Source organism: Micromesistius poutassou, assembly GCF_964030765.1.
Source record: "Micromesistius poutassou genome assembly, chromosome: 22".
Lineage (NCBI taxonomy): Eukaryota > Metazoa > Chordata > Actinopteri > Gadiformes > Gadidae > Micromesistius > Micromesistius poutassou.
The window spans coordinates 3,417,357-3,431,508 of record NC_140292.1 but is presented as its reverse complement, the minus strand read 5'-3'; the positions used below and the strand labels follow the sequence as shown (position 1 = coordinate 3,431,508).

General features: G+C 42.0%; 2 protein-coding genes and 4 non-coding genes across 7 annotated transcripts; all 6 read left to right on the top strand.

The window, feature by feature from the left end:
• The first annotated feature begins 165 nt into the window (after nucleotides 1–165).
• Nucleotides 166–2,952, top strand: rpl17 (ribosomal protein L17). The gene is made up of 7 exons (XM_084486956.1): nucleotides 166–193; nucleotides 606–654; nucleotides 834–874; nucleotides 1,003–1,137; nucleotides 1,353–1,451; nucleotides 2,323–2,514; nucleotides 2,875–2,952. The coding sequence occupies exons 2-7, from the start codon at nucleotides 615–617 to the stop codon at nucleotides 2,920–2,922; spliced, it is 555 nt and encodes a 184-aa protein (XP_084343082.1). The 5' UTR covers nucleotides 166–193; nucleotides 606–614; the 3' UTR covers nucleotides 2,923–2,952.
• Nucleotides 699–766, top strand: LOC311368118 (small nucleolar RNA SNORD58). The gene has a single exon (XR_014639876.1). It is a non-coding gene; the product is annotated as a small nucleolar RNA SNORD58 (small nucleolar RNA).
• Nucleotides 1,199–1,267, top strand: LOC311368125 (small nucleolar RNA SNORD58). Its single transcript, XR_014639883.1, has one exon. It is a non-coding gene; the product is annotated as a small nucleolar RNA SNORD58 (small nucleolar RNA).
• Nucleotides 1,596–1,661, top strand: LOC311368126 (small nucleolar RNA SNORD58). Its single transcript, XR_014639884.1, has one exon. It is a non-coding gene; the product is annotated as a small nucleolar RNA SNORD58 (small nucleolar RNA).
• LOC311368127 (small nucleolar RNA SNORD58) lies at nucleotides 2,721–2,786 on the top strand. The gene has a single exon (XR_014639885.1). It is a non-coding gene; the product is annotated as a small nucleolar RNA SNORD58 (small nucleolar RNA).
• Nucleotides 2,953–5,954: 3,002 nt separating the features above from the next.
• On the top strand, nucleotides 5,955–7,819 carry nkx6.1 (NK6 homeobox 1; the record flags this gene model as incomplete). 2 transcript variants are annotated; one of them, XM_084486254.1, is made up of 3 exons in its annotated part: nucleotides 5,955–6,483; nucleotides 6,678–6,850; nucleotides 7,574–7,819. In XM_084486254.1, 3 exons carry the CDS (start codon nucleotides 5,955–5,957, stop codon nucleotides 7,817–7,819), a joined length of 948 nt encoding a protein of 315 aa, XP_084342380.1. The 2 variants fall into 2 exon arrangements, with proteins under 2 accessions (XP_084342380.1, XP_084342379.1); XM_084486253.1 differs by having other exon boundaries at nucleotides 6,666–6,850.
• Between the last annotated feature and the right edge of the window lie 6,333 nt (nucleotides 7,820–14,152).

Below are 14,152 nucleotides of genomic sequence, written 5' to 3'. Positions count from 1 at the left end.
ATTTTCTAAGGGAGCATTTTATTTACAGTAGGTTTGAAAAAAGCCATAAAACCAGAACAATTCAGATATCTACAATGGTCTGCGCATGAAACTACAGATGAGCGCGTCAAGACCGAACGCTCGCGAGACTATTAAACAGGATAACGTCTCCCGGAACTCGAAGAACTTCCTTTTCCCTTTTGTGGGTCGAGAGGTAAGGTAGCATCGATGCACGCTAGTTAACAATCCACATCATCTTATCAAAATCTTAGGCATCCTTTATGTTTGACTTGTGCGCCGAATAAATTGTAAAAGTATTCATGTCAACGAAGCACATATGTCTATATTAACGTTTTAAATATAGCTGTACTACCACTTATTTGAATTGTTTCATCGGGCGTTCAGCTGTTAGCGGCCATTTTTGCTCGTGTTAATACAAACTTACATTCTTTAGGGTTACTAGAAACACATTATATTGCATGAACACCGTTCTCGCCTTGTTGTAGTAGGTCGGTGTTATCGGCGAATGTGTGCATGTTAGCTTGTCTACGGACAGGCAACAACTCATTCATCCGGAGCGTATAAATGCTTTCTTAACCTCGCTAATAATCCGCGTTTCCTTACAGATCCTCATCATGGTTCGCTACTCCCTAGACCCCGAAAATCCGACCAAGTGTGAGTATAAACATAATGAATCCCTTCTCTATACGTCTTGCTGGATGCTATGATGACTCCTTAGGACACCTTTGGATTAAACATGAAAATAACAGAAGACTCACTGAGTTTCCGCAGTTCTAAACGTGGTCGTCCGTCCTATTCTCGTGTTTCTCTAAAATATTGTTTCTCTTTTTTAGCATGCAAGTCAAGGGGCTCCAATCTCCGTGTCCACTTCAAGGTAATATGCTATGCTAACTTCTAATAAACATACATTACAACACATGAATCACCTAGTTAACTAGAATACTACAACTGTTTCCAAGTTGCTCTTGCTAATATCTGTCAAATGGCTTTATTTTATTCCAGAACACCCGTGAGACAGCTCAGGCCATCAAGGGAATGCACATCCGCAAGGCCAACAAGTACCTTAGGGATGTGACCATCAAACACCAGTGTGTCCCCTTCCGTCGTTACAACGGAGGTGTCGGCAGGTGTGCCCAGGTGAGAGATTAGTATTTTGACTTGTTGGGGAAAGGATTGTTTAGGCCATTTGCCTTCAAAGTTGCAATGATGACATCTTAGGACACCTTTGGATTACCCATGAAAATAACAACAATCTGATCTGAGCAGCTTTATATTGTTAAAAGTAAAGAATCTTCTGTCATGGATTTTGAACTTTTGAATGTTAAAACTATTGTGGTGCTCTTGTCTTCCAGGCCAAGAAGTTCGACTGGACACAGGGTCGCTGGCCCAAGAAAAGCGCAGAGTTCCTTCTGCACATGCTCAAGAATGCAGAGAGCAATGCTGAGCTCAAGGTATAAATTTTAACATCTTACCAGAGTTAATTCACTCTTTACTTGAAGTGGGTTTAGTGTTTATACTGTCAGTTCAGTTTAGTTTGTAAAGAACAAACCAAGTCTACGACAAAGCTGGGTTACTAACAGTTTATTGACAAATGGTTGCAATGATGACAACTTAGGACACCTTTGGATTACCCATGAAAATACTCACAAGACCTGAGCAACCATACTTAAAAAACGGCTAAATTCAATCAACAAGGTTTCACTCATTGGAGGTGGGTGGGGGAGAGTAGTATTCTTATAAGGGGTGGTTGAAGCTGTTGAGTCTAGACATGAGTTTAAAGTAGTGAGTAGTCTGAAATGTTTGAAGCTTGATATTCACAAAATGTGCTCCGATGTTGGTAGAACATCATCTCTACTTATCTTTAGCTGGATGTTAAGTGCAATAGCATCAAACTTGCAGTTGACGTATTGCATTTCTGCACTTGAAAGTGCTTTGGTATGACTTCAAGATTTCTCTCGTTGGTTCAATTTCATTATTATAAAGGAGACTTGTAGAAGGAAAAGGCTTTCTCTAGAGTACTTTGAACCAAAACATCGCTGCCAATCAGAATGGATGGTTATGGAGTTTAGTGTGCTTACCTTGTCGTCATACAAGGCAAGTATCTTGTCAGAATGAGTTGATCAAGCCCAGGGAATCTGATTACAATTAATCTGAGTTCCATGCTTTGTATGTAAACACTCGCATGGTAGGAATATCATGTCTGTAGAATGAGGGTCCGTATCAACTAATTATGCCTAATTGTTTCATGCTTCAAACTTGACTTGGGGAAAAGACACATTATCCATTGCTGATCTCTGGCTGTGCTTCTCGCTCATGTGGCAGGGTCTGGACGTGGACTCCCTGGTCATCGAGCACATCCAGGTGAACAAGGCTCCCAAGATGAGGCGGCGTACCTACAGGGCCCACGGTCGCATCAACCCCTACATGAGCTCCCCGTGCCACATCGAGATGATCCTCACGGAGAAGGAACAGATCGTCCCCAAGCCAGAGGAAGAGGTCGCCCAGAAGAAAAAGGTAAATGCTTGAGTAATGGCTGTTATGGAAACTGATTTCCTCCCATGCAAGTGTTTGCTTATTGTTTATCTGTGCAGAAGTTTGCTTCTCTGCTGTTGACATGGGATTTTTTGCACTTATCATAAATGAGGGGTTTCAATCAGAAGCTCCATACATAAATACCGGACTACACCTACTTTTGTGAATTTGCATTTCTGTGAAAATGGTTGCAATGATGACAACTTAGGACACCTTTGGATAAACCATGAAAATACTCACAAGACCTGAGCAACCAAACTAAAAGATGAACCACAACGCAATGTATTGCTAGGAAACAAAATCAATAGTGTAAAACTAATAACTGGGTCTTTGATTTTGCAGGTCTCACAGAAGAAGCTGAAGAAGCAGAAACTCATGGCACGCGAGTAAATGTAAATAAAACTGGGACACTTAACAACATTCATGTTTCCTGTGTTTTCATTGATCAATGTCTGTATTTTTGTTCACCTTAAATTGTTATTTGCAATGTGTTTGACTCTATGATTTAAAAATCTTTAAACAATTCCATGAAATGCTTTGACAAACTCCAAGGTAGGTCTACATGAAAAAGTATTACATGTGGGCTCTAAAATTGCAGATAATCATAAAGTTGAATGTCACTAGTGTAGTTTATTATATTAACCAAATATAATGTGTTTAAATAAGGGCTGTCAAATCAACGTGTTAATTTCGATTAATTAATAACAGAAAAAATAACTCCTTTAAAAAATAAACGCAGTTAATCGCTGTGCTGTAGTGCCATCTAGAGTCAAAACAAAGAATTGTATATTCTTTGCCTGAGTTGCCTTGCATCGTGAGTGAGATGAAATGTTTTTAATTTGATCTTAAAATGCACCGTATGTTGATGAAAGACATCTTTTAAATAATACATTGAACTTACGACTTGTCTATTCATTGAATCACTCATCTGCCATTTATTTGAAATAAATTATTTTTAAATACTTTCTCGGGCTGCCTGTGATGCACCGCCGGTGCACTTATATTATCAGCTGCTACTGGCCGGGTGGTCTATGCGGAGGGTTACCTGTCTGGAACATCACAGGTATATAAGACCTCTTACCTTTTTCCTTTACTTGTCTTGGTTCAAATTAGATGTGGACACACTTGTCTCAAATAGGCCTTTGCTCAGGATAATTATGTTGTAGAATACACCTGCTGAATGTATGCCGTAGCCTAAAATAGACAATATCCAACCTACAACCATACATGTTTGTTTTACTAGTGGAAGTTCGGCTTCACCTAATTTAAATATGTATGGAAAGTTGTTCTCAAAACCGCGAAATAATCACGAGAACTCTCTTAACGCCGTACCAGTAGTTGAGCACAAGATGGCGCTGTTGTATAATGACTAAAATGCATTGATAGTCTGGTTCGCCTTGGATGTAATGAAAGGATCAGTTCTCAGACCACTTGAGAGGTAGGGCTACTTTAGAGACTGGGATAGTAAAGTAACCTTTTAAATGTGACTCATTAGGCATAGGCCTACTGAAAATTATTATTTTCAGGTTTCATATGGGAGGCCATAGGCTTATGAGATGCCAATTATGAATCTGAATGTATTTTTAAGTTGTCAACATTCATTTAGGGATATTAGTCGATTGACATTTATCCTTCTATAGCCTATTATAGGCCTGTTTTAAATATAGGCCATGTTTTAAATATAATATTCTTAGGTTAATAGGCTTATTGCTGTGTAAAGGTTTCGCCTGATATATATATACACGGATAAGTAAACCACTTCGTAGAATAGGCCTATATTGAGGCCTGAAGCCAATTTTATCAGTAATTTCATCAATGTAGCCTACAATAAGATAGGCATCCGTACTGCCTAATGATGTAACGTGGGTTATTTGGGATTTTAAAAATACTTTATAAAAAACATAAACACTGTAGCCTGTATATAGAGTGTGTAATCATATCAGGCCTTTCCATTCAGTCACGCATAACCAAACTTTACTGCACGGATAGCACCACTTTAATCACACCGTTTCGCGGTCCTCCTGAACAGAGGCCACATTCTGGTTCACACCACTCTGGGCCTGTAAGCTTAACAAAACCGTGACAGATTCAACTCGCTGGTTATTTTAACCCAACCTATAGGATTACTGTTTATATAGCTTGCCAGGCCCTTAAAATAAAACGGGAACTTTGAAGTTAGTTTCTGCAACACTGTAGGCCTATGTGTCAACCGCACTCCACCAACCAAGTCGAAATCCTTGAGCATCCCTTCTTTCTGAGGAGCGGGTCCTGTCGGGTCATAGGTCTCTCTAATATAAATAATGGATTTTGATCTGTCCCAAGGGGAAAATGCAGCCCAATGCATCTTCCACAATGCACTCAATTAGTCTCAAATAACAAACATTGGGTTTTTGTATGAATTATTATTCAGTTAAAACCAAAAAGTAGTAATAATTGCATTTTAAGAGGCCTAGTATCTGTCAATAACCACTAAACCATTACAGAAAAAATATCTCTCACCATATCGCTCTCCCATCTGTTCCCCTCTCTCTCTCTCTCTCTCTCTCTCTCTCTCTCTCTCTCTCTCTCTCTCTCTCTGTGTCTCTCTCCCTCTATCTTTAAAAATCCTAAAATCATTAAGCACACATGGCCTCATTAGGGGCTATAGCCTATATTCAGAATGGTCTTTAGTTTATTTACTCGAGAGTTTATTTCCTTTCCCTTTATGATGAAAAAAACCCACAAACAGGTTCATTTGTGTTGGACAGTACATCATATAGAAACTATATTGTCCAAATCCAACCGATGACTGCGGGCCAATGAGGACGCTCGAGGCTCTCCTCTACCTACCCGGCCGCCTACGTCACCTTGAAGTCACCCAATCCCATCCGAAACTCCCCCTTTTTCTTTCTGGTTCCTCCGCGCAAAGTTTGGACTTTTAGGCAATAGACCCGAGAAACAGAGCATGATGTTTCATCTTATCAAAGAGCTCATTGGACACAACAAAGAGACTCGCTCTCATCGCCCGAGACATCCCATTCTATGAGGCTGAAGTGATTTTTTGGGGCTGTCCCTGGGACGTTCAGCGGGCTCCAGACGACTTATATAGACTTCCACATTTTTTTTTAATAATAGCGCAACAATGAATTGCATGGCCACATATTGCCTGTGCGGGCTCCATTTCGTCTCGATCTAAAGTAGCCCAATAGTGGATTTCCTTTTTTTGGTCAATCTTGTGGACACTAGAATCGTTTCAACCCGAGGCTATGTGCCAGGTACGTCTGGTTTGGGCAAACACTCAAACCAAACTATAAGTAAACTCAATCCGTTCTAGAGGAGGGGGTGTTGAATCATTAGAATTTTAGCCGTGCTTTGAGGGCTGCTGAAACCACCGAGGATACCTCAACGCAAACAAAACGCCAGCTCCATACCTGCCCCCGGTGATGTTAGCCGTGGGCCAGATGGACGGGTCTCGCCAGGGCGCTTTCCTCCTCAACACTCCTCCGCTGGCAGCCCTGCACAGCATGACCGAGATGAAGACCCCTCTGTACCCGGCCTACCCGCTGTCCTCCACCGCCTCGCCCACCGCCACCTCCCCAAACCCCGGAGGCGTCGCCGTGTCCTCGCCGGGCATCAAGACGTCCGGCATCGGATCCCCGCAGCAGTGCGGGGGCGCCGCCGCCACCCCTCACGGAATAAACGACATCCTCAGCCGCCCCTCTTTGGGGATGGCTGCGGCAGGGGTGGTCGCGGCCGCCGCGTCTTCGTCGGCCGGGATTTTGTCGGGACTGCCGCGTTTTAGCAGCTTGAGTCCCCCCCCGCCTCCGCACGGACTCTACTTCAGCCCCGGCGCGGTGGCGGTGTCCCGGTACCCCAAGCCCCTGGCAGACCTCCCGGGCCGGACCCCCATCTTCTGGCCGGGCGTCATGCAGAGTCCGCACTGGAGGGACGCGCGCTTCGCGTGTTCACCTCGTAAGTATTTTCTCTAACGAATTGGGGTGGGATGTAATCCTGTAGTCCACAACTTTCTGGGGACCATGTTTATTAAAGGCGTAGGCTGGGGTTTAGCTTTAAGACGATGGGGTGAAGTTGCATGGGACATGGGTGGAATAGGAGGATGTTTTAGACACAGAGCCTTTCAGTAAACTTATCAGTGTTCTTTTCAGATCAAAACTCTGTGTTGTTGGATAAAGATGGAAAAAGGAAACACACTCGACCCACGTTCTCTGGACAGCAAATATTTGCCCTGGAAAAGACTTTTGAACAAACGAAATACCTGGCTGGCCCGGAACGAGCCCGCCTGGCCTACTCTCTGGGGATGACGGAGAGCCAAGTGAAGGTACGAATTAACGTTTCTTCGGAACATTTGGTGCATGGGGAGATACTGCAATATATCAGTTCTGCTTACCGTGATACTATGGCAATTCGATATAGGCCTATTGGAACCCAACTCTTTTTGAAAATTTCAAGAAATATATAGAACAATTATTATGTCATTATGTGCATATATATATATATATATATATATATATATATATATATATATATATATATATATATATATATATATATATATATATATATATAATAGTATATATATAATAGTATATTACATTTTATAAAAATTTGAAAAGTGCTGGACTTTTGTTTTTGATATAGAAACAATTATTATATTTCAGAGAGATGCTTATTCGTATCGGCTCCTTTTTAAAACCAACATATTGTCAAAACATAGGCTACCAAAAAAATAACAATTTCCCATTATAAATATTGCACTAGGCTATTTGCAAATATCCAGCATGAGACAATTACACCTGTCAGTCGCCATTCTCATTTAAAATTGCATTGATAAGAACTCCAAGGCCTATGCCTCAGAATGATGTAGGCTTATTCAATCGGCCTATTCAATAGGAATTATCGGCCTAAAACTTAGATTTTATATTTTTTCTAGAGCACATTCTGTGGTTTGTGATGGTTGGATGGACTCCAATTGAAGGTGGAAATAAGAGTGGGTTTAAGTAAAACACAACGTGGGACTAAAACCAATGTGTTGCCCCTCTAGGTGTGGTTTCAGAACAGGAGGACAAAGTGGCGGAAGCGCCACGCGGCGGAGATGGCCACGGCCAAGAAGAAGCAGGACTCGGAGACCGAGAGGCTGAAGGGCGCCTCGGAAAACGAGGAGGACGACGACGACTACAACAAACCGCTGGACCCTAACTCCGACGACGAGAAGATCACACAGCTGCTGAAAAAGCATAAACCAAGCTCGTCCCTCCTCATCCACACTTCAGAGAATGACAGTTCCTAGATTGGGCAGGGGAGGGACGGGGGAGGGGGGGAGGGGGGACGGAGGGCCGTAAACGAACACAATTGAACACCCGAGCTCGGCTCTTTCCGTCCACATCTTCGAAGTTTTGCACCGGGACGAGAGATGATGATTGAAACAAGGAGAAGCAGCTTGTGGGCCAAACCGTGGACTCAGCGACCGAGTTACCTAACGAGGACACGGTACTGACTTGTAAATATAAATGTGAGTTGTATCCCATAGAAAATACGCTGTTAATAATTTATGTGTAAATAACTTATGTTTTGTACATTATGCACTGCTGAGTCGTTCGGTCAAACAAACAGTTTGAGTGGATGGAAATGCACTCTCACACAAGAAAAAAATACATTTTATTTAGATTTTTTCTTTTTACTTTAGTTAGGCCTATACCACATTACATTTCAGATACATTATTAGTTTAAATGTGTTGGCTGGGTGATGTGGGCACACTCATTCTTAACAACCATACCCTCTGCAAATATCTGAAGAATGTTGAGGAATGTTCAACATGTTGGGCCTCTGGCGCCATAGAGGCAGATTCCTTTTTTGAAATATTTTGAATGAGAAATAATATTACATTAACTGTACATATAAACTGGTTGTGACACAATTGTGCATTTTTATGAGGAACACTCCCGTGTTCTCGCCAGTGGCAAAAATATTTCTTCACTTATTTTATTTAAATGTTTTAAGTTCTTAACAGTGACAGAGTCCTGCACGGTTGTGTATCGCAGGTTAATGTATTGCACTTTTATTTAATAAAAACTAAAATGCATGACTGATTGTTTAGGTTTTAAGATATCGGGGTTAAAATGGCCAATCCCTCTGCGAAATAATACAAACAAATATCATATATTTTTGTCCTTTATATATGTCTACTTTTGAAGGCATTAATTCCCCATCAATCAATGCAGTTATTTACATCTGACTAGTTTTTTCTAATGCATTAAGCAGACTCAGCGTATGACAGGGCTTATTGATCTATTTTCTTATATTGGCTAATTCTAATATAATAGGCCTACTAATACAAATTACACTACTACTAATACTAATAGTAATACTAATAATAACGACAATGCAAATAAATAGGCTAATAATGAAAATTATTATTCTAAATATTATTATTATGAAAGCTAATACAATAAATTCCGCAGATCGAGGCTATCTGGTGCAATTTATCTGTGGCGCATTAATGAAAAAAACAATTATACAATTCTACACAATTTACTTTGGAAAATTAAACTGATATTTAAACTCAGAGAACAACCGTGTGAAACACTGCAGAATTCAGGAAACAATTATCCTCTGTAAGCTACATTTATTAAATTGAGAAAAAAATGCTACCCTTTTAGTTTTAAGGAGTAGGCTTACAGTAGACAATATGTTCGTAGGTTAGACCATGATTTGGATTATTTATATAGAGGGCCTATTTTAAACATATTTGATGCATTGGTTTCCAACAGAGCTAACGTTTTGCTTCCTGCGTCCAGAACGACTCGCATGATTACGTCAGCATTTCTCCCCAAATTGAAAACCATCCAACCGATTTACACTAATATATCTAGGCTGCTAATATTTAATATATCATTGACTGTATAACTTTATTCGCCAAGACCTTTTGGATCTCGCTTTTACGAGGTTACCCGATCAGACCACAGGCTATATTATGGGTTATGGGATATGATGGGACGGTTCACTCTAATTAGTGAACAGTGTTGATTAAAAAACTGTTTTCATCGGTACCAAATAGAGTGACAAAGTCTGTGAATAACCATTAAAAATGACAGCCATCATTTTAGGTTTTCCACATCGACCCAATCGTAAACAGTTTTCTTTTCGATTGTGCAGCAATGGACTATTCCATACCACTTTTAAGAACGCCGCCCGCGCGAGACACGCGGACGAATCAGCTTCTCGAGCGGCGGTGTCACAGGTTGCGCGCGCTCCAAATTGAGCAATTAACGTGGCGTCTGTGTTGATGACGTTTACAAGATCGTTTGTATTATCATCCCGCGCGCACACCGAGTACCTTTTTGTACCCGGGTCGACCCGATCATAATCGAAAGCATCTGCTTATTGTAGTACACCATTTGCATTTTTATAGCGGAAACACATTCTACATAATTGTCTTCTGTTTATGTAGCGTGTTTATAGTCTCCTCTTTTTAAAATCAAAATTATGCTGAAGAAAACATCTTTATAGGTTAATCTGGGTCATTCGTTGGAGGCCAGGTACCCTCCCCCATTTTATTTACCCTATTATTGACCAAATGAAGGTCTGTTTTTGTGCTGAAAACGCATTATTTATATTAAGATAGATAGATATCAGCGTGAACTGGTTATTGGCTGCTTTCTTATTTTTTTCTGTCCTCCTACTTTAGATTTCCCTAGTTATATGCAATATCCTAACACCATTGAAGCTAACAGCACATTATTTAGGCTTCTAAAATATCATATTGAATTATTTTTATATCAATATATACATATATAGATAAAGATATGTTTATCTGTATATAAACATATATATCCTGCCCCATTTTGATTCCCCCTACTATTTTTCAACACATTAAGGTCGGGCACTCATTAGTCTCGCGCATGAGGCGTGTGTTCCGACTGGATCAAAGAGCGCTTCAGTATGCAGCGCACGCGCTCTAATTCGAAAGGTCACGAGACCATGAGTCCTATGAACACCGTGGACGAGATGGTTAAGATTAACGTGGGATAAATAAGAGCACACACACACACACACACACACACACACACACACACACACACACACACACACACACACACACACACACACACACACACACACACACACACAAACACTTTAAGTGTTTATTGGATATTCATTAGGAAGCATAGGAATAATTAAGGACAATAAAATAGGATCTACTTTTTGATTGACTTTTAATAATGGCTCCTATATAATTGGAATATTAATATAATCATACGTATTATTAATAATAAGTATCGAGAATAATTATTATCCATTAATATTATTATTAGTATTATCATGAGAGATAAATTAGCTCACTTTATATGGTAACCTCCTAGCTACTAAGTGGACAATAATTATTCTACATACAATGCGATTGAGTGATCAGGGTCAGACACGTGAAGGTAAACAACAACAAGGCCTTTGAAAGGCGCTCCATCTGTTCCGTCCAGGTGGAGGTAACGAGGTTCCCTGTACTGCAGGTGCGGGAACATTGGTTTTATGTGTTCCAGGTGTATCGAACACGGGCCGGTTCCCTCCTGGGACCGGCTGTGCCATCTGTTCCCCGGCTTTCCCTGCCAGCCTGGCCCGTGGACATCAAAAAAACAAAACGAAAAAAACCGTCGTCTCTTATATGCCACCTCGTTGCCAGCCCACCACCAGCTATAGGCCTACACCTCTAGTTTATACCTCGGTCTTTAACACTCCTGACTCCAACTAAACACCACCTGGAGAGGGGAGAGGAGGAGAGGGGGTTCACTTGAGAATAGATACATTGCCGAAGCTTTAGAGAACAAGATCGAGGAACGAATTGCTCACGGTCCACAGCGAATTATGTGCGTAGAGCGAGGATTAAGCTGTAGCTTGTCAACTACGATGGAGATAAAGAGAGAGCGAGAGAGAGAGAGAGAGAGAGAGAGAGAGAGAGAGAGAGAGAGAGAGAGAGAGAGAGAGAGAGAGAGAGAGAGAGAGAGAGAGAGAGAGAGAGAGAGAGAGAACCAACTGTATCTTTTGTTCGCCCGCAATTGCTCACCCCCCTGTCTGTTTACTGATGTGACTAATATGTCTCGGAGTTCGCCCATCTCCATAAAGACCCCCATTGACAAGCTCTCAGTTGACCGTGTACTACAAGAGATTAGACACGAGGATCCGTGTCACGGGAGAGGAGGGGGCTGTGGATCCTGGATAACACATGAATTGTGAGTCTCACGTCTGCCCTGTAGCAGCCTTATCGCTCTCGTGCACGCTTTGGAGCCGCACCTGATAAGACGCGCCCAGGGACTGCCCCCCCCCCCCCCCCCTCATCCCCGCGCTATTAAGCTCATAGCCCACCCGTACCAGTGTCTCCCTCCCATCTCTCCCCCATCCCATCGCGACCCCCATTGTGTGAATATCGGATCGTCTGATCCACGCGGCTCTGAATGCGGCGTATTTTTTTTTAAGGAACAGTAATTCATTCCATTGCCATTAAACGGCACAGAGCGATCTCATTGGTCCAGAGAGGCTAGGATGAATACAGTCTCTGTTAATTGCTCTGTCTGCTTGAGCAAGCACGGGAACACTTGGGCCTCATGAACTCGGTCTGGGTGGAGGAAGAGATGATGTTCAGGTCTGGTGGATGTGGTAGGGGATGTGGGTGGAGGTGGTGGGAGATCCTACCTGGAGCACAGGTGTATGAGGAAATGTAACACACTCTGGTAGCCCAGAGTGCTGCACAAGTATTTTCCACCTCAAGTATCTGAGAGAGATCTCATGTGAAGCTGGTGGAGCTGTTTTAATCTCCTTTTAATTTAAGATTTGTGTTACTACTGCAAATAATGAAAGGGGGTCTGCAGTGTATGTGGACAATGTATGCATTTCAGTTTGACAATAAAATAAACACACCCCAGACATAATTATGTCACATAAAATGTCACATCTAGATCCAACCATTGTTTTATGTTGATAGTCTCTCACCTCCTTACTAAGAAACTAAAACACATAATAATTAAGTATTGTGAGGGAACTACTTTTCGCAACGTATCAACTTGGCGCTCTGATTGAACTGCTGACCAGGTGAGTTCAGTACAACCCATTTCTATTGTAAACGTGCATGCTTTATATTGAAAGACATGTAACATCCGTATGCCATTATCAAACAATGCTTATTGCGTTGATAACTTTTATGACATTGCTTTGGAATACGTGTAACGTTATGCTTTTCTGTTGTTGCTAGCAAGCTACATGCTGTTAGCTGTCAGCGTCGTGCCACTTTTTGAGTGCAAAGTGAAGATGCGCTTATTTTGCTTATGCGCTCAATCGAAGTGTCTCGAAGGAAACAGATCTTTGTCATGCAAAAAACTTTGAACGTTGTTCTTATGCGTTGTTGTATTCCTTCTCAGGCGCAGTGAAGTCCGCGCAGTGCCGCATTCGAAGGCCGCCTTAGCTTAGGTTGTAGAGCGGGTTGACATGCAATCGCAAGGTTGCTAGTTCGATCCCTGGTTCCTGCTAGTCTTTGTTGTTGATACTTGTAAGGTTCACTCAGCCATATATATGTGTACAATTGTTGTAAGTCGATTTGGGTGAAAGCGTCAGCTAAATACCCAAGCCAGGGATATTTTGTTCTACAAATATGTTTCAAGTTGAATGTTGTTGGTGTACTTGTCTTTCTCTTAATAAATTGTTGACTTATCGGACAATTAAGGTGTTGCGATATTAGGAATGGGTTTAGCTTAGGAATAGGTTTAGAGTGCTTATGGTTAGGGTCAGTACTGACATCACACAGAGGGGGCAGTGTTGAGGTGCTCATTAGCGCTAAATAGCAACAGCTGAGGCGGCAGCTGAGTGCTCAGGTTGTAAGAGCCTTGAGTTGAGAGTCTCTGGAGGTTCTTTAAGTGAGACTCTGGGTAGAGAGTCTCTGAAGGTGGCTCTGGAGGTGAGACTCTGAGATTTAACACAAAGGATGCACAATTTTGTTCAAGACACTGTTATGACAGATCTTTCGGTCATAATAACGAAACTGACGAAACTGAACGACGGGATTCAAAGCGTGAGCTGGTCACATGGAGCGTGGGTGCTGGTGGGGCGTGTCACGGAGAGAGCCTCTTTGCTTACGGTGGCTGTGGACCTGAGGTGAGTACCTCGCACTTAACCCCCTAGATAGGTACGATTGCACTTAGGAAGCTTAGGAACATGCTTCAAGTTCAATTCACCACGTAGGGACAGACATTAGCTTACGGGCTGACTACCTGGGTAACAACGAGTGCGGTAGTTCTGGTGCTTAACAGTCGTTGACATAAATACTTTGTCCAACAACCCCAGAAATGGACGTCCTCACCGTGTCTAGTGTATCAGGGTATGATATAATCAAATGAATTAAAAACTACAGGTTGGGTTTTAATGGTAATTCACACAATAAGCACAATTAGCACACGCCCACAACTCTCTGCGTCTGCACAGAGCCCAAAGTGGGCCTCGCCCCTCCGGTTGAGCACCACTGGTCTAAACTGCCTACAAATAAACCCTGAAGACTTTCTGAATAATTAGGGGGTTTTCTCACTTCACGGTGAACACTGTCGTATGTAGGCTACGCTGGTACTTCTCTTCCGAGGGGCCTGG

Coding starts and splice junctions, on each gene's coding strand:
- rpl17 (XM_084486956.1), top strand. CDS start 615: ATGGTTCGCTACTCCCTAGACCCCGAAAATCCGACCAAGT. Junction 1,452..2,322: donor AGAGCAATGCTGAGCTCAAG/GTATAAATTTTA, acceptor CTCATGTGGCAG/GGTCTGGACGTGGACTCCCT. Junction 2,515..2,874: donor AGGTCGCCCAGAAGAAAAAG/GTAAATGCTTGA, acceptor TTGATTTTGCAG/GTCTCACAGAAGAAGCTGAA.